This window comes from Oreochromis niloticus, linkage group LG3 (genome assembly GCF_001858045.2).
Source record: "Oreochromis niloticus isolate F11D_XX linkage group LG3, O_niloticus_UMD_NMBU, whole genome shotgun sequence".
Classification (NCBI taxonomy): Eukaryota; Metazoa; Chordata; class Actinopteri; order Cichliformes; family Cichlidae; genus Oreochromis; species Oreochromis niloticus.
The window spans coordinates 38,415,328-38,436,038 of NC_031967.2; the positions used below are offsets into that span (position 1 = coordinate 38,415,328).

General features: G+C 44.8%; 1 protein-coding gene across 1 annotated transcript; it reads left to right on the plus strand.

Moving 5' to 3' along the window:
- The first annotated feature begins 11,153 nt into the window (after positions 1-11,153).
- LOC106097554 (uncharacterized) lies at positions 11,154-19,281 on the plus strand. Its single transcript, XM_019352271.2, has 2 exons — positions 11,154-18,851; positions 19,090-19,281. Exon 1 carries the CDS (start codon positions 11,779-11,781, stop codon positions 17,788-17,790), a length of 6,012 nt encoding a protein of 2,003 aa, XP_019207816.1. The 5' UTR covers positions 11,154-11,778; the 3' UTR covers positions 17,791-18,851; positions 19,090-19,281.
- Positions 19,282-20,711: the final 1,430 nt, after the last annotated feature.

Sequence of the window (20,711 nt, forward strand, 5' to 3'; positions counted from 1 at the left end):
TAACCCGCATAATTTTCTTACGGATTAATAAAGTATTCTGATTCTGATTGTTTCAGGATGACCTGCCAAAATCCAGTGACACATCTGCTTACTTTGATCTTTTTCTCGTTTCTTCTCTTCTTTTCTCTTTCTTCTAATCTGAGGACCAGATTGCTTTGAACTTTTCTTGTCCATCTTCCATTGGTTTTAATTTCTCAGGCCAGTATCAACACCCCGAGAATCACCACAACATAACCTAATAGACCTACACCTTAGTGCACTGATTCAGTTTGTATAGGAGTTTGTTTTGTTTTTTTTCAGGAATTTCACACAACCCAGTAAAAAATTATTAATGCATAATAGGCTCGGATTGACAATACTATAAATTCAATGTGCAATATTTAGAAGCAGCATGCCCCTCCGCCTTTCGAAAGGTGAAAGGTAAGCCCTCGGGCTTACATTTCATGCATATGTGTTTGGTAGAATTTAGAAAACACATCGGTTCAAATTATGACTCTGTATCATAATGTCTGTAATAATGTGTTTTCGTGTTTGTTGGTTTATCTTAGTTTTATTTTATTTTGCGAGTTGATTATTAGATGCCGCTCCAGCCACCCAAAGAATCACCCACCGCCCCGCCCTCTCCCTCCATGTGCGTCAAAAGGAACTGATGACAAAAGGTCAGAGGAAGGGAGCACTTGTTTGTAGGTGAAGCTCTTTTGCTGCCACCTTATGAGTATTTAATTGAAGTGTATTTTATTTGTGTTAGATCTTTTTTAACTTGCAGTTCTAAATTGGAAGATTATTGTGATCTTGAAATATAAAAATAAAATTATGTTATTATTTTTCATCGCTCAAAATAAACATCACACTTGCATAAACCATACCCGCCGAAATGCCGTGTATTTATTGAGACTTTCAACCCCAGGCAGGCCAAGTATGGATCTTCGGATCCACATACGTATGTGAGCAGCTGTTCTCCAACATGAACTATAGTAACAACAAACACCGCTCACACCTCACAGATGACAGCTACAGTCCAGCGTAAAGATGAAGTGACTTCGTACAGCCCCGGTCTGCAGACGCTGTGCGCAGAGGTTCAGGAGCAGATGTCCCATTGTAAACATACCACGGCAGACCCGACGATGTTTCCATGAACATGCTTTTTTCTTTATGGACCACTTTTCACACATGGTTGCTGTAGCCACACAGCCAGCTGTGTTTTTCCAGCTTACAGCCCGACACATACCAACACAACAGCAGAGAGAGCACAGACTTTAAGCCGGCGAGGCTTGATTGCGGGTGCCGCTCAGGTGCGTCCGCCTCCCCTGCAGCGGCACTGCAGACAACGCCCCGCCACACACATTAACCAGGTAAAATAAATATTTATGCAGATATTTTGCAAAATAGTTATTTTTCATTTTTTAGCAGCATAGTGCCTTTTTCCAATTATTTTTAAAATTTAGGTCAAGGCTCCACTTGACCCAAAAGTGATATAAGGATGACGGCTCACTACAATTGTTGTTTGGTATATGAATAATTTAAGTTCAGCTTTTTAATTCATTTAAAAGAGACCTTCAACTGGGTGTCTTTCCTTTTTGTTATATTTTTTAAGAGTTCAAAATGTGTTTCTCTGTAGCACTTCATGGATTTCATAAGCAACACACTTTAGTTGTTTATACAAAGCATCAAGGTAAAAAACAATAATAGTGTTATCTTTATTTTAGATGTCAAAAAGTATTTGCAGCTCCCAGTCTTTTCTTTTCGGTGGAAACTGGGTCCAAATGGCTCTTTTGGTGTGAAAGGTTGCTGACCCCTGCCCTAGCCCCTTACCCTAACCCTAACCATTAAATTGTTAGGGTTAACCCTGACACTAAAACCACATTTTGAGCCTCAAAAATGCCTTTAAATGCCTTCAAAAAATGTGAGGACCGGGTTGTGTGTCCTCACAAGTGACTGCTGGTTCTCACAAGTATAGTAGAATGCAGATTTCGGTCCTCACAAAGATAGCTAGACAGGAACACACACACACACACACACACACACACACACACACACACATATATACATATATATATTTACATGTATAAAGATAAATGAGTTTTATTATAATAAAGTACACACACACAACTCAAAGTGTAGATTTAAACAGATAATAAAAGTAGTTTACACTTTACTTAAATGAGAAATAAAAATTAGATAAAAAAAAGAACACCAGCCTTAAATACATCCAATTCAAGAGTTGTGATCTGCAGCCATCACCTTAAAAGTAACTTGAATCACTGAGAGCGCAACTAAATAATTAACTGGAATAATTATTGGAATTTCTCTCTGTGTTACATCACCAGGTTCGTGATGTGTTTTGACATTAATCACGTGTCCTTTTTGCGTTTAACTGGTATATTTTTAAAGGGCGTCCGTAGCGCTGGGGGTTGGGAAGCGCATCTGTAACTGGAAGGTCGCTGGTTCGATCCACGGGCTCTCTGTCCTGGTCGTTGTGTCCTTGGGCAAGACAGTTTACCCTACCGCCTGCTGGTGTTGGCCAGAGGGGCCGATGGTGCGATATGGCATCCTCGCTTCTGTCAGTCTGCCCCAGGACATCTGTGGCTACAACTGTAGCTTGCCTCCACCAGTGTGACAGTGAATGAATAATGGAATTGTGAAGTGCTTTGGGTTCCTTGAAAAGCGCTATATAAATCCAATCCATTATTATTTTTAAAGGCTTTTTTTTCTAGTTTTTCATTCGCTCTCTCACAACATCTCTGGTGGAAGTGGCACTCAGGATTATTTCTTTTGGGAGAAAAGTCATAAGACCCATGGGTGTTTAATAAAAGGTTGAACAACATGTGGGCGGAGCTTTGTGTCCAGGATGCTATATTAGGGATGTGTTTAGAACATCTGCAGCCTGAGCTTTACACTCACATGGGTTAATTTCATATAAAGTGAAGTCATTATGTGAAACTTTGTTCATATTTAACATGAACGTAAAACGCTGGAGCAAAATGTATCTGACAGGAAGTAAAGACCAGCAGACCAGGTCCACTGTAAACAAACAACAGCAGCAGGTTTTTTTCTCCAGCTACACCTGAATGAAAACACGCTGCTGTCAGGTTCTGTTTGTGCTGTCAGGATATTTCTTGTTTGTGATGATCCAACACCGTGCTTTCTTCTGGTCCTGTTTGTGTGGCAGGTGTCACTGGCTTTGGTTTTCTGCACTAAACAACACTGTGTACAACATTTCTTCACCCATTCACTCATTTAAATCCCTGAGTGTACTGACTACCCACACATACACACAAAAACACACACACACACACACACACACACGTGTGGATTTTCCTTTGCCATGACTGTGCAGCCGGTTTGTTAGAATGTGCAGGAAATTTGTTGACATAAACAGAAAAAAATGAATAAATAAATACCGCTAAACACTTCTTTTTGATGTAAGATAGAATGCATTACCAGTATATATGATAGTCATGGGAATAAATGAGTATATACATATATATATATATATATATATATATATATATATATATATATATATATATATATAGTTTTATTCTTAAGCACATTCTGCTGCTCACATCTGTTTAAAGTAACTGTTGACTGATGGGTCTGTCTGGCACAAACCCACCGCTGGAACGAGACAATTCTACTACAACAGCAAAAGCAAGACACAAGTCGCCAAAGTTCTTTGTGTTACTCGTGCACGAGGGAGAGAACTGTGACAAGCGTGTTCCTGTCACTCAACCCAGTCGCTCTCATCTGATCCCTCATAGCACTGCTCTTCATTGAGGTTACATGAATATGCATAGGTTCATTAACATATGATATCTTACATAGGTATGCATGTGAACAAAGAGTACCGTCTGTGTGTATGTGAGCGAGACAGATAAATATGAAGGCATGCCGGCTCGGACGTCGCCCGGATCAACAAGGTCCGCGTCAGGTGTTGAGGAACCAGGGCACCCTGACGAGAAGTGGGCTACTGGAACAAGAAGGCATCGGTGGGCAAGAGACGAAAAAACAGGGCGTTGTTGGAATGCAACTACGCAAGTAACCCTGGCGGAAGGGGCTACATGAATAGGATGAGGGACCTATGGATTCTTCGATACCCAACATCCACAATGACGGCGAAACAACTAGTACCTCAGTGTTCCAACATTTGAAAGAAGGGACTGCTCTCACAGCTAGAGATTGACGAGGTACAACACAAATGCTATGGCAAGGGGGAGCCAGGACGCCAGGTCAGGGGGGAGATATCATCACCCCCACCCGAGATTGGGTACCAAGCCCCAAGTGCGATAGGAGAAGGATCGTTGAGTGCGAGAGGAACTGACCTGAAAGATAGGATCATGGCCAAGCTTGAAACCTGGACCCCCCGTAGCCGGTTACCAAGATTATGTGAAGTACCCTCAGAAGGTCTGCTAGATGATGTTAATGCAGCACTATGGACGATACCTACAGCCACGATTACCAAGACTAACAAGCTGATCAACAATACGGCAGCAGTGAGATGCTTGGCTACAAGTTGAACAGCCACAAGGGGCAGTACCCTCCATGGAGAAGGAGGCTAGAGGCTAAAATCAAGGTAGCACGGAGGGAGGTTAGCCAGCCTACGGAGTTGCAGAAAGGTGCGACAAAGAAGGTGCATAAAAAATACAGCAAGCTGTCCATACCTGAGGCCTTGGAAACTGCCAAGCAAAGACTCACAGCCTTGGCCAGCTGCTTGAGGAGGTACACCAGAGAGATAGAAAGCAGGAGAATAAACCAGCTGTTCTCCACAGAACCAGCAAAGGTGTACTCTCACTGGCAAGGGAACAGTAAGAGAACAGCACCACCAAGGCTGGAGATGGAGCAATACTGGAAGAGCATATGGGAGAAGGACGCAACCCAAAACGGCAATGCTCAGTGGCTAGTGGATCTGAGGGCAGACCATAGCAACCTCCCTGAACAGGATCCAGTAACCATCACGGTGGCAGACATCCAAGCAAGGGTCTCTAGTATGAAGAGTTGGACAGCACCAGGCCCCGACATGGTTCACACCTACTGGCTGAAGAAGCTGACTGCACTCCACGAGCGTTTGGCAGCACAAATGAACCAGCTGCTAGTTGACGAGAGACACCCAGAATGGCTAACCGAAGGTCGGACGGTCCTGATCCTCAAGGACCCCAAGAAGGGACCGGTCCCATCCAACTACCGACCAATAACCTGCCTCAGTACTACATGGAAGCTCCTGTCAGGCATCATATCGGCTAAGATGAACAGGCACATGGGTCAATACATGAGCAGGGCACAGAAAGGAATTGGCAAGAATACCAGAGGCGCAAAACACCAGCTACTGGTCGACAGAACAGTCATCCGAGACTGCAAGACCAGACTGACCAACCTGTGCACTGCCTGGATTGATTACAAGAAGGCCTATGACTCAATGCCCCACAGCTGGATACTGGAATGCCTAGAATTATACAAGATCAACTGGACCCTAAGAGCCTTCATCAGGAACTTAATGGGGATGTGGCGTACAACACTAGAGGCCAACTCCAAGCCCATAGCACAAGTCACCATCAAGTGCGGGATCTACCAAGGAGATGCTCTCTCCCCACTGCTGTTCTGCATAGGCCTGAACCCCCTCAGTGAGATCATTAACAAGACTGGTTACGGATACCGACTACGGAACGGAGCTAGTTGTCAGCCACCTCCTGTACATGGATGACATCAAGCTGTATGCCAAGAGTGACCGAGACATCGATTCACTGATCCACACTACCAGGATATACAGCAATGAGATCGGGATGTCATTCGGGCTGGAGAAGTGTAGTCAGATGATAACAAAGAGAGGGAAGGTAGTCAGAACTGAGGGGATCAAACTACCAGAAGGCAACATTGCAGACATAGAGGACAGTTACAAGTACCTGGGGATCCCGCAGGCGAATGGGAACCATGAAGAGGCAGCTAGGAAAGCTGCAACCACCTAGTACCTGCAGAGGGTCAGGCAAGTCCTGAGGAGTCAGCTGAACGGTAAGAACAAGATCCGGGCTATCAACACCTACGCCCTGCCCGTGATCAGGTACCCAGCTGGTATAATAAGTTGGCCAAAGGAGGAGATAGAAGCCACTGACATAAAGACAAGAAAGCTCCTTACCATGCATGGAGGGTTTCACCCCAAGTCCAGCACCCTGAGGCTGTACGCTAAGCGGAAGGAAGGAGCCCGGGGACTGGTGAGTGTCAGCACCACAGTCCAGGATGAGACAACGAACATCCAAGAATACATTGGGAAGATGGCCCCAACTGACAGCGTGCTCAGTGAATACCTCAGGCAGCAGAAACCCAAGAAAGAGGAGGAAGGCGAGGAACCATCATGGAAGGACAGGCCCCTGCACGGTATGTACCACCGGCAGATAGAGGAGGTGGCTGATATCCAGAAATCCTACCAGTGGCTGGACAAAGCTGGACTGAAAGACAACACAGAGGCACTAATCATGGCAGCACAAGAACAAGCTCTGAGTACAAGATCCATAGAGGCTGGGGTCTATCACACCAGGCAAGACCCCAGGTGCAGGCTGTGTAAAGATGCCCCAGAGACAATCCAGCACATAACAGCAGGGTGCAAGATGCTAGCAGGCAAGGCATACATGGAACGCCATAACCAAGTGGCCGGCATAGTGTACAGCAGTGGTTCCCAAACTTTTTTTGCCAGGCCCCCCTTTGTTTTACAAGAAAAATGTTCGCGCCCCCCCACCACCTAAACCATCCTAGTTCTTCAAATGTTCAATAAAAACATGTATGCTAATTCATAACGAAGAAAGCTCTGTAATGAAGACTGTCATTTCCAAAACACTGCCGCCCCCCCCCCCCCCCCCGCGGTCAGCAGCGCTGTTGAAAAGGCTGTGGAAGTCCCTGTATAAAGCACGTAGACCTGTGACACAAAAATCACCAAACTCGGACGACCACAGACTGTTTTCCTTCGTGGTGATGAAGGAAAACGCTGGGTTGGCATGTGAAAGGGCATTTATTCCCTTCAAGGACCTGCAGTTCAAAAAAGTGCCCCTCCGACAGCCAAACCCATCTGTTCTCTGATTGGATTGTTATATTTGTGATTGACATGACATTGACCAATCAGATGACAGGAAGAAAAATAGGGTCAAAATTCGTACTTGTAACTTGCAGGGGGGTTTTTGGCTAAGTCCACACACAAATCTTTTTTACACATACAAATCTTTTTTACAAGTACAAAACTGATTTACAAGTACAAAATATTTATGACCACATTTTGAGCCCATACCATTGCGGAAGCAAATACAAGTCAACGGCAATAAATTACAGGTAGTAATAAAATATACTACTAACTCTTTTACGCTACGCCCACACCTACACCGGTATTTTTGAAAACTCAGCTGTTTCTATGCGTTTGGGCCTTTCGTCAACACGTAAACGTTGTTGCGATTCACCGAAAACGGAGATTATTTAAAACTCCTTTTTTAAGTTTATGTGTGGATGAGGAATACAGAGTTTGTCACGCAACATCAAAGGTATGTGCCTCTTTTCACGTCACGCTGTGCGCCACGTTATTGTTTACATGAGATGAATTGCAGAATGGCAGATAGAGACAAAATACTGTTACTGTTAATCTATCTGCAGTTTTTACACGCTTACATTTACACACGCAGTTACTGTCCCTGCATTTAGAAAGGCAGAGGCATCACGGTGTAATTATTTTACGTGTAGTTGTTTTTTTTCCTGTGTAATAATATTCAGCATTGCTATCAATACATTTTTCAAAAATGCCTCTCTGTGCAAAATGGGTTCAAAAACAAAGACAGCTGTGGGATACTGTTTGTCCGTGATTTGAACCGGGGGAACAAATCGTGGCAGGATCAGTCTGATATTATTTGTATCCCACTGTAACTTTACTGCATAATGAGTTAACATGTCCAAAATTTCAGGAGTAGTTAGTTATTACAAGAAGTGTTTGTCAACTAAAAATCAACATTGTTGGATACTGTTTGCCCGTGATTTGGAGAGCCCAGCGCGTGCTCCCGACGCAGGGAAAACTATTTGCAGGGGAGATCTACCTTGGCACTTGCGCAGGTGAAGCCAAAGGGAAGATATGCTTCACCATATTTTCTAGTCTTTGGCTTGGAAGGAAGTTGGTTTGGAAACATATTTGGCGATGCTTCATCTCCTGCTTTGCGTTTGTGTGGGAGCCCCGTCAAAAACCTGTCCATTATGCTAGCAGTGTCCAAGCATTCTTTCTTTTTTTTTTTCTTTTCATACTGCGCCCCCCTGCAACGGCTCTGCACCCCCCCTAGGGGGCGGGCCCCACACTTTGGGAACCTCTGGTATACAGAAACATCTGTGCCGAGTATGGCCTGGAAGTTCCGAGGTCAAAATGGGAGACGCCCCCAAGGATGGTGGAGCTAAGATCCTGTGGGACTTCCAGATACAGACGGACAAAATGGTGGTGGCTAACCAACCGGACATAGTGGTGGTAGACAAACAGAAGAAGACGGCCGTAGTGATCGATGTAGCGGTTCCAAATGACAGCAACATCAGAAAGAAGGAACACGAAAAGCTGGAGAAATACCAAGGGCTCAGAGAAGAGCTCGAGAGGATGTGGAGGGTGAAGGTAACGGTGGTCCCTGTGGTAATCGGAGCACTAGGTGCGGTGACTCCCAAGCTAGGCGAGTGGCTCCAGCAGATCCCGGGAACAACATCGGAGATCTCTGTCCAGAAGAGCGCAGTCCTGGGAACAGCTAAGATACTGCGCAGGACCCTCAAGCTCCCAGGCCTCTGGTAGAGGACCCGAGCTTGAAGGATAAACCGCCCGCAGGGGCGAGATGGGTGTTTTTTTGTTTTGTTTTTTACATATATATATATATACATATATATATATATATATATATATATATATATATATATATATATCATCTAGAATAGAATAGAATAGAATAGAACAGAATAGACTAATCCTTTAATTGTCCCACAAGGGGAAAACTGATAGTGGCTCCAGCGTACCACACGGTGATGGAGGAGATGAGGATGGACTCGATGATTGCAGTGTAGAATTGCATCATCGTCCATGTTGGCAGGTTGAATTTCTTCAGCTGCCTCAGGAAGTACATCCTCTGCTGGGCTTTCTTTAAGTCTGTAAAACAATGTAAAATAATAAATTCTAAACTGTTAAATACATACCTTTGACTGACTTTGATGAGTTTTTAGTGGAGGAGCTATGTAATTAACAATAAAAGGCTGTTTTTCACCTTTAAATAGTTTAAATAAACTAAAACGAATTAGCTTTTAAAACAGCTCTCTGTTCTCTTCATGTTCTCCTTTCCATCACTCAGCTGGCTGGCTCCTCTTTCTCCTCCTCTTCGTACCACGCTGTTCAGTTTGTACTGGTGTATCTGGTATCTTCAGGGGTGGAAAGCCTCTGTCCCACCACCTCTCCCTCAAAGAAACATCGCTGCCCAGTTACTTCAGTGTGTTTCTCACTGTGTCCTGACTCTGGACATGTGCAGTCCTAAGACAAAGGACATAAACACGGCAGTTAACAAAAAAGAATGGCGTGTTATCGAAGGTGTATTTCCTGGTTTGTGTGTAGCAGTTCCTGTGTCTGACAGTCATGTGTTTCTCTGAGCCGAGTTCTTAATGTTCTTCAGTGTTTTACTGTCTGTGCCGCTGGATGACCGAGTGACGTGAAACTTGTTCTTTTCTTTTAAAACTTTCCCCCCGGCGGCTTCGTGCGAGCTGTTATTTATAATAATTTAAATTAAAAATTAAAACACAGAGACGTGGTGGAGTTTAGGACCGGGTGTGTTGGAAGGATACAGATGGAAAACAAAAATGTTGCCTCGTGGGTGACGTCATCGATGTCCGAACGTGAACAACTTCTCTCTCTCTCTTTTTTTTTTGTTTGTTGTTGTTGTGGCACTCTTCTGTCCGAGCTGTCAAACAGCACTAAAATGTGATACAGTCCGTTACTAGTTTTACGTAAAATTTGGATTTGATCAAATCAGCGTTAAAAGACGGTTATAGACGTTTCAACAGCGTCTTAAAATGCGTGTTATACCAGCCTGAGTGTGGGATCAGGAGTTGAGAACACGGACATGTCTGCTGTGACTGCGTGGCGCTGCTCCACTTTGCTGTCTGTTGGACTCTCTGCAGGTGAGATTTAACCGCTACAAACCAAAACGTTATCTCTGAAGCTGGGCAGACACTGTGTGATTTTTTCAGTCGTGTTATTCAGCTTCTGCTCAAACTGTACGATTGACTCGCAGGGGTTAGAAGTTCATAGGTCACGATGCAGGGTCTCACACTATACAGCACGATGCTCTGATGCGACCTGAGTGCTCACACTGTGCGTCCATAAAAATGAAGGTTATAACAGAAAATCTGTCTCTCGCTCTTCCTCTCTGTCTTTCACTCACACAGACACGCACACCACCACCATCAACTTTGCTAAATTGCTAATGAAAAACATTAATCAGGCAGCTGTGATTGACCAGCAATGTAGATCCAACTATTTTCACGGTTGTTGTGGTCGTGATAATTTTGTGAGGCCACATCGAAAAGGCTCGGATGAGCCTGCCAATCATCAATCGCTTGGTCGACGGTCGTGAGGATTTGAAATCCTCACGACCGTCGACTCCACGACGGAGAACTCCATTATTGTTTACCACTGAAATATAGTTTCAGTATATTTTATGCTATATAACACTTATTACTATGATTGTATACCTTTAAATTTGGAAAGAAAGTGTTCTCCCTTCCTCTCTCTTATTGGCTATTGTAGAAGTGAACAGTCGTGCTTTGACCTTTAACCTCTCTGCTCTGTTTTTTCCTTTTTCAGAGCAGGAAACCATCACAGCCAAAGCTGGACAGAACATCGTTCTGTCATGTTGAGCTCCAGACAGCAGCATCAGAGTTGTAGAGTGGAGCAGAGCTGACCTGGAGCCAGAACATGTCCTTGTTTACCGGTGTTGGAGCTTAGACAGTTCAGGCCAATATTTTACTCAATTACATCAGGCCATATTTAAGTATTTGTTATGATCTTTGAGTTTCTAGTTATAATCTTCATTATTTTATGTTATAATGTAATATGCTGTGCTCCATAAATTAATCCTGCTTTGTTAATCTTTTGTGTTGTTGTAAAGTGTTGATATATGTCGTAAAGGGGGTGTGTATTTTTTGCCCGCATGTGGGGGGGGAAAGAAAGGTTAGGCTAGCAAGCAGGACGTGGAGCAACAGTTTTCTGACCGTCGCCGTTTAATGTTGTTTTCGTTGTAGCATAAATGGAAAGTAAACGGAGCTCCCACCGGAGGCATTTGTTTTGTATTTTTTTGGTTTGTACTGAGAATAAATGTTTTGCCCTTTTTTCCTTCGCCTCGTTTTTGCTACTGGAACGCGTCCAAGCGTTTTAACAAGAGCACGAGTCAGAAACTTTACGTCCTGCAGAAGCGGCAAAGAAGGACCGAAGGTTGCCGCTACATTAGTCAGAAAACTGCTCCGAAAGTGAGAGGATTACGCACACGTCACCGGCGCACGGAGTTAATCGGCCCGCGGTGCGGCAAGGGAAAAACGGGAAAAAGCGCTTTACCAGTGAGGACGTTAAAGAGGATGCTGCTTCAGTCTTCCCGTGTTTCCCGGATCCTTTCGGCAGTAAGAGAGCCCCGCATCTGAAAAGTAAGATGCTGTGCCTGCTTTAAGGTTTGTGAAAATTCCTGTAAGGTTAAGAGGTACATGGCTGGTGTAAAGGATTAATTGCATTGAAAGGTTTGTGGCAGCGCAATTAATATGGAGCAGCCGGAAAAGAGAGTTTCAAAGCCAACCTTTAAAGCACAAGAGGAAAAGCTTCAGCAGCTTAAAGTGACAAGGAAAACCAAGTTGGGTTATCTTACTAGAAAGATAAAAGAGATTGAGGACCTTATGGAAGATGATGGCAATTTTGAGGAAGTGTCTGTTAAATTAGCCACTGACTTCTCAAAAATGTATATTGAGTTTTGTGAAAACAACGATGCAGTTAAAAATCACTTGACTGAGTCAGAACTTCTTCATGATCAGACACAGTGGTATGAGCCAAAGGCTAGCTATTTGAGAAGTTTTGTGGAGAAAGTCGAGAGATGGTTAAAAAGAGTGGAAATGCAAGTAGATGAAGCAAGAATGATTGATGCTGAAGTTGAGCCTGCAGACAGTGCTTCAGCGATATCGTCCAGACACAGTAAAGCACATCGAAGCAGCCGAACCTCTTCTACTGTGTCTTCGACCACATATTCGGCCAGGCTAAAGATTGAGGCAGAAAGGGCTGCTCTGGTAGCGCGTGCAGAAGCCTTAAAGCAAAAGATGGAGATTGACAGACAAGAAGCTGTTCTTAAGGCGAAAAGGGAGGAATGGGAGTTGCAAACAGCTATTGCTGCAGCTAGTGCAAAGCTTGAGGTGCTGACTGTGAAGGAGCCAGCCCATAACACTTCTGCTGACTTGGTTAACGAAATGGCTGCCTGCCAAAGAGCTCCGGGTCAAAATATTGGGGCCAGTTTTGGTTTCGTTCAGCCAGAACATGGAGATGTTTATCGAAAATGTGAGTCAGAAGTAATGCAGGGCTCAGAAAGGAGTAGCAGGCTTCCTCATCTATTGAGTAAGAAGGATAATAGCCAGTCTATTACTAGTCAAAGCAGAATGGCTGATGTTAAAGACTTGTTGAATGTCATGAAGCGACAAAACGAGATTACAGAGCTCCTAGTAAAGCAACAGAAGGCATCCACTCTCCCTCCTTTGGATGTTCCAGTATTCAGTGGGGATCCACTGGAGTTTGGGTTTTTTATGAAAGCATTCGAGCATGGGATTGAGGAAAGGACAGACAGCAATAGGGATAGGTTGCGCTTCCTGGAGCAGTTCACCCAAGGGAGACCCAAGGTTCTGGTTCGTAGCTGTTCGCACATGCATCCTGACAGGGGCTACGCTGAAGCCAAGAGGCTTCTGCGCAAGCATTTTGGGGATGAATATACTATTGCCTCAGCCTACATTGAAAGAGCTCTAAAATGGCCTGTAATCAAGCCAGAGGATGGTGATGCACTGACGGAGTTTGCTATGTTCCTCACTACTTGCTGTAACACAGTAGACAGCATGGAGTACATTGAGGAGATGGATAGCCCTACTAGTATGAGAACTGTCATCTCCAAGCTTCCTTTTAAATTAAGGGAAAGGTGGAGGGGTTTCGCCTGTGACATTCAAGAACGCACAGCAATGAGAGCTAGATTCGCTGATCTGGTCAGTTTTGTAGAGAAGCATGCAAAGATCGCTTCTCACCCATTGTTTGGTAACATTCAGGACACCACTTTGTCAAGAGACAAGGGCAAACCAAATGTACGCAGAGAGAATGCTCTGAAATTCAAGGAGAGGGAAAGCATCTTTGCTACTAATACGGCACCTGTGTCAAACAGTGCTGAGCAGACAAAGAGGGAAAGGGAAAATGTAGGCTCTACAGGTGGAAGACAGTGTCTTTTCTGTCATAAGGGAGGGCATAAGCTCAATACCTGCAGACTCCTCAAGCAAAAGCCCCACAGAGAAAAGCTTGATTTCCTCAAATCAAAGAGTTTGTGTTTTGGTTGCCTATCACAGGGGCATTTGAGTAAGGGTTGCCAGCGAAGACACACGTGTGAGACTTGTTCTCAGAAACATCCCACCATTCTGCATAAGGAGCAGTACTCTCCTCCTGATAGTGACGCTAAAAGTATCAGGGAACCAGCAGCAAGTTTTTCTCCAGCAGCAGGCAGTGAAACATGCGGTTGTACCGGGGCTGGCGAAGCAGTCTGTGCGCTTTCAATTGTGCCTGTGAAGGTCAGATGTTCAAGGAGCAACGCAACAGTTGTATCGTATGCATTCTTAGACCCAGGAAGCACTGGAACCTTTTGTACAGACGAGTTGATGAAGGATTTACACGTCTCAGGAAAAAGGTCCAACATTCTGCTCCGCACCATGGGAAAGGAAGCGACAATCAGTACTCATGTCATTATGGGTCTCGAGGTCAGTGGTTTGGATGAGGACAACTTTTTGAAGATTCCCCAGGTTTTCACACAGGCAGAGATTCCAGTAACAAAGGAGAACATTCCACAACAGAGCGATGTGGACAGATGGCCTTATTTGAAAGAGGTTCAGCTCAAGCAGATTGATGGAAAAATTGGTATGTTAATAGGAACGAATGTACCAAAGGCGCTTGAGCCCTGGAAGGTTATCAACAGTGAGGGCAACGGCCCATATGCTGTAAAAACTGCACTAGGCTGGACGATTAATGGACCTCTGCTAAGAGAAGAGGGTATTGCTCAAGGAGCTGTTGAGTGGCCACCGGTGATGGTGAACAGGATATCGGTGACAAAGCTAGAGGAGCTCTCGCAGCAGCAAATGAAGTATGACTTCCCTGAGCATGAGTTGTCCGAGAAAATGGAAATGTCAGCCAGAGACAGACAATTTATGGAGTCTGTGTCACTGTCAGTGAAGCAGGTTCATGGTCACTACACCATTGGCCTTCCTTTAAAGAACAAGGGGGCTGTATTTCCAAACAACCGTGTTGTGGCGGTACAAAGAGCAGAAGGCCTGAAACGGAGGCTGTTAAGAGACAGTGAGTTTCAGCAAGAGTACACAAAGTTCATGACAGAGACACTGGAAAGGGGCTATGCCGAAGAAGTTCCCATGGCAGAAACTTCTAAAAGTGGTAGCAGAATATGGTATCTCCCACATCATGGGGTCTACCACCCAACCAAGCACAAGTTGAGAGTGGTATTTGACTGTGCATCCACGTATCAAGGCGTGTCACTGAACTCACAGCTGTTGCAGGGGCCAGACTTAACCAATTCCCTTATAGGTGTTTTGATCAGGTTCAGGCAGGAGCCAGTTGCCTTCATGTCAGATATTGAAGGCATGTTTCATCAAGTCAGGGTTCCCGCTGAAGATGCTGATCTGTTGAGATTCTTGTGGTGGCCACAGGGAGATCTTGGTAAAGGCCTCAAGGAATACAGAATGGTAGTTCACTTGTTTGGTGCAACTTCTTCACCAAGCTGTGCATGCTACGCGCTGCAAAGGTGTGCTGAGGACAATCAGGCGAGGTTCAATCATATTGCAACGAACACTGTTCTAAGGAACTTTTATGTGGACGATTGCCTAAAATCTGTTGGCACTGAAGAGCAGGCAATCTCACTGATTCAGGACCTCAGGGCTTTATGCGCTGCAGGAGGTTTCAAGCTCACTAAGTGGATTTCCAACAGCAGAGCCGTGCTTGCATCTATACCTGAGGATGACAGGGCCAAAGAAGTCAAGGAGCTCGATCTTGAAAGGGACTGCCTCCCTATTGAAAGAGCTTTAGGGGTTCAGTGGTGCGTGGAGTCTGACACGCTGAAATTCAGAGTTCTGGTTGTGAGCAAACCACTCACAAGGAGAGGTCTGCTTTCGATGGTAAGCACTATATATGACCCACTTGGGATCTTATCCCCTCTGATCTTGCCAGTGAAGCATATCCTGCAAGAGCTAAGCAGAACAAAGCATGCATGGGATGATATCATGCCAGAAGCTCTGTCTCTGCAGTGGCAACAATGGGTCGGCAGTTTGCACCACTTAGCTAGGTTTGAGGTAGACAGATGTGTGAGACCAGTCAACCTTGGCAAGATCACTTCAGCTCGACTTCACCACTTTGCCGACGCAAGTGAAAGGGGGTATGGCATAGCCACCTACCTGGTTTCAAAAAACAATCTGAACCAACCACATAGTGCTTTCATTATTGGTAAAGCCAGGGTTACACCTTTGAAGCCAGTTACCATACCACGACTCGAGCTTACTGCTGCAGTGGTGGCAGCAAAGATGGACAGGATGGTGAGAGCCGAACTGGAGTTGGAGCTGGAGGAGTCTGTCTTTTGGACGGACAGCACGTCGGTGATTAAGTACCTCAAGAATGAAACAGCGAGGTTTCGTACGTTTGTTGCCAATCGAGTTGCTGCCATTAAGGATAGGTCAGCTGTCTCTCAGTGGAGATATGTGAACACCTCGGCCAATCCTGCAGACTTTGCTTCCAGAGGACTCAGTGTTGGTGCCTTTCTCAAGGCAAAGACATGGATCACGGGTCCAGATTTCATCACGAAGCCAGAAATGGAGTGGCCAGAAATGCCAGACAGTGTATGCCAGCCAATCTGTAATGACCCAGAAGTCAAAGAAGCATCAGTATATGCTCTTATGGTTGAAGAAGGTGCAGACGCCACCTCTCAGCTCATTCATCATTACTCAAGCTGGCATCGGGTTAAAAGAGCCGTTGCGTGGGTCCTGAGATTAAAAGGTGTGCTGAAGCTTCTTGCTCAAAAGAGGAAGGATTTAGAAGCGAATCTCTATGATGGAAGGTTGGATGTAGGAAGTCAAAGGCTGGAGCAGGAGAAGCAAATGACACACCTCAAAGCTAACCTTCCCATCTTGCCACTTTCTGTGAGTGACATGGCTGAGGCGGAAGTAGAGCTCGTGCGCTTCAGTCAAGGGCAGCGGTTTGGCGAAGAGATTGCCAAGCTGCAACAAGGAAAGACAGTGTCAAAGGATAGCCCTCTTTGTCAGTTGTCGCCAGTTGTACAAGATGGCATTCTGAGAGTGGGCGGCAGATTGAGCAGATCTAGCATGCAAGAGGAGATAAAACACCCTGCAATCTTGGCTAAGGATCAGCATATAGCCACTCTCATTCTCAGATCTGCTCACGAGGATCTTGGTCATGGTGGCAGGAATCATGTCCTATCAAAGGTACGGCAGAAGTACTGGATACTAAGATCCCATGCTGCTGTCCGGAAGATTTTGTCCCAGTGTGTTGTCTGCAGACGGCATCATGGGAAAGCGGCAAGTCAGATCATGGCAGATCTTCCTACTGAGAGGCTCACGCCCGATGAGCCACCGTTCACGAGTGTCGGTGTGGACTATTTCGGTCCCTTTGAAGTCAAAAGGGGTAGGTCCATGATCAAAAGGTATGGCGTAGTTTTTACCTGCTTGACAGTGAGGGCTGTGCATATTGAACTGGCAAATTCATTGGACACGGACTCTTGTATTCATGCATTGCGGAGGTTCATTGCTAGGAGGGGACAGGTTCAGTTGATGCGTTCTGACAATGGAACAAACTTTGTAAGTGCAGAGAGGGAGCTGCGGGAAGCAGTGCGTGCTTTGGATAATGCAAAGATTCATGAAGCCTTGTTAGTTAAAGGCATCACATGGATATTCAACCCCCCAGCTGCCTCGCATTTTGGAGGAGTTTGGGAACGGCAGATACGGTCAATACGCAAAGTGCTCAGCTCTGTTGTGGAGCAGCAGATCCTTGATGAGGAGGGTCTGCACACGCTGCTGTGTGAGGTAGAGGCGATTATCAATAGCCGCCCTATCTCAAGAGTCTCTACCGATCCGAATGACCTGGAGGCCTTGACGCCAAACCATTTGCTTTTGATGAAAGCCAAAACTCCACTACCTCCTGGAGTATTCAGCAGGAGCGACATGTACTCGAGGCGTAGATGGCGTCAAGTCCAGTACTTGGCAGATTTGTTTTGGAGACGGTGGATTAAGGAGTATCTGCCGGACTTGCAAAAGAGACAAAAGTGGGCCCTGCCACAAAGGAATATCAGTCAAGGTAATATTGTCCTTATCGTGGATGATTCCGCTCCAAGAAATTCATGGGTAATGGGTCGAGTGATTCAGACGTTTGAGGATGCCAAAGGTCGGGTTCGTCAGGCCAAGGTGAAAACCAGCAAAAACATTCTCCTACGACCTGTGGCGAAACTTTGTGTGCTGCTAGAGTGTGATATGTAGCGCCCCTTCTACATATTACTCAAGAGACAGCGGTAAAGGCTGGTCTCCTACGGTGAGTCATGTGCTTGAACCTCTGACTCCATTCCCTAATCTCCCCAAAACACACACACATACACGCATCCACGAAGATATGTTCCAGCTTAAGAAGAGTTCCTGCTGTAACAAGGCAGAGCGAAGTTTCTGTTGGAATAAGGACATTAATGTGCCATATGGGCAGTTCAAGTACTTTGTATATTTGTCTGTTCGTTATCTGGAAGTTTGATTTGTTGTTCTGAACAATATATATACGTATAAGAGTAATTGTTTTGTGGCTTACAAGAACAATTAGGGGCCAGGATGTTGGAGCTTAGACAGTTCAGGCCAATATTTTACTCAATTACATCAGGCCATATTTAAGTATTTGTTATGATCTTTGAGTTTCTAGTTATAATCTTCATTATTTTATGTTATAATGTAATATGCTGTGCTCCATAAATTAATCCTGCTTTGTTAATCTTTTGTGTTGTTGTAAAGTGTTGATAGATGTCGTAAAGGGGGTGTGTATTTTTTGCCCGCATGTGGGGGGGGAAAGAAAGGTTAGGCTAGCAAGCAGGACGTGGAGCAACAGTTTTCTGACCGTCGCCGTTTAATGTTGTTTTCGTTGTAGCATAAATGGAAAGTAAACGGAGCTCCCACCGGAGGCATTTGTTTTGTATTTTTTTGGTTTGTACTGAGAATAAATGTTTTGCCCTTTTTTCCTTCGCCTCGTTTTTGCTACTGGAACGCGTCCAAGCGTTTTAACAAGAGCACGAGTCAGAAACTTTACGTCCTGCAGAAGCGGCAAAGAAGGACCGAAGGTTGCCGCTACAACCGGGATGAGCAGTTTGATCTAGAAGACCAGCATCCATCTTTTAAGAACCGGGTGGATCTGCAGGACAGACAGATGAAGGATGGAGACGTGTCTTTGATTCTGAAGGATGTGACGACTAATGATGAAGGAGCATACGTGTGTTGTGTCAGCGTGGAAGAAAAACACTCATGGAATCTCATCAGCGTCATCCACCTTCATGTTGTTCCTCCAGGTGAGTGAGTAGAGTTGAGTGTGTGTGTGATCAGAGGTGAAGCTGCTTCCTGGTTGTTGATGTTTGTTTCTAAAGATGTTGTTGATGAGACTTTGTAGAAAGCAGCTGGTCTGAGTGATGTGATCAGAGTGCAGTAGATAATGTCTGACAGCAGTTTGAAGAGGAAATGGATTCTGTTCTGTTCTTCACTCATCACCTACCTGACAGCTGACACCTCACACCTGTTTCTCACCTGCAGCTCAGACAGGAGGAGACACAGAGGATGGATTATATGAACTGACATGTGGACTGGGAGTTGCTCTGTCACTTTGTCTTGTGATTGCTGTTGTTGGGTTTTGCACATACAGATGTCGACTGTCCCAAAACACTACTCCACCTCGTCAGACTCCACAGCAGAACTATGAGTTGGATGATCTGAGGACAGGCTGTAGACGTCAAACATCCAGAGTTTGATTATCTTTATCATTTCTCTGATATCATGTTGACACTCAGAGTGTTTGTCTGTGCTGTTGTTCCTGGGATTTACTGAAACAATGTTAAACTGTTACAAACATGTATGAAGTCATGTGCAATAATCTCTGAATCTGTGTGTTTTTGTATTTTTAACTTCAGGATCAGCAGCTGCTTGTAAACTCGCCTTACTCTGTGAGGTTTGAACCACACAAACTCAGATTTATATGAAACTAAAGATTCATGTACATGCAAACTCCGATATTTCTTTCCTGATACTGAGCTACAAGGTTATCCAAATATTTTGTATTTGTTTATCTTTTCATGCAGAGACACTAACATGTGCGAATAATGTAAAGTTCTTATTCATGTGCAGCTTCTCTTCAACTTTTTTAATGTTAATAAAGATTTACATGTGAACCTATTGAAAGTCTTTTTCAGTCTTTTTTTGATGTACAAAGTTGAAAATAATTTTCATTGGAATGATAAATAAAATTGGAGTTTTTCAAAGTGGCTGTGACCAGGTTTAAATGTTGTTGACACACTGATGGATGATCTTTGGCTTTATTTCAGTGTCTGAAAGCCTGAACCAGCAGATGAGTCTGAGGTTGTTCCAGTCTTATTCTGATTTACAGCTACTGTGTGACTCTGGAAGAGATGCAAAGATACTATTTTATGCTGTCAATGATGATTCAGCTAAAGAAACAGAACCAAACAGGCTGCTAGTGACGAAGTGTCTAACCATACAATTTAAAATGGCTTCCTTGCTCAGCTGTTTAACTCAGTTGGCTCATCCACTGAGTCAGAGCCTTTTTAAGCTTGAATGATTCAAAGGTGCAGCACGGTGGCACGGTGGTTAGCACTGTTGCCGCACAGCAAGAAGGTCCTGAGTTCAATTCCACCATCAGGCCGGGGTCTTTCTGTGTGGAGTTTGCATGTTCTCCCCGTGTTTGCGTGGGTTCCCTCTGGGCACTCCGGCTTCCTCCCACCGTCCAAAAACATGCAGCTTGTGGGGATAGGTTAATTGGATAATCGAAATTGTCACTAGGTGTGAATGTGCGAGTGAATGTGAGTATGAATGATTGTCTGTCCCTGTGTGTTGGCCCTGCGACAGACTGGCGACCTGTCCAGGGTGTACCCCGCCTCTCGCCCTATGACAGCTGGGATAGGCTCCAGCGCCCCCCGCGACCCTGAAAAGGATAAGCGGAAGCGAATGGATGGATGGATGATTCAAAGGTCAGTGTTGAGCTGCTAAATGAACAAAAGCATTACTCTGAAAATGCTCAGGTAAAAAGACTGGACTGAAAGTAAGTGTCAAAGCAGCCAGTGCTATCAGAAAACAGACAGAGCTTCAGAAAGGTTGGAGAATTGTTGTTCATGACCAGTTTAAAAATTACAAAGTCTGGCTCA

What these genes read in the sequence shown, in the direction of transcription:
- LOC106097554 (XM_019352271.2), top strand. Translation starts at nt 11,779, where the DNA reads ATGGAGCAGCCGGAAAAGAGAGTTTCAAAGCCAACCTTTAAAGCACAA.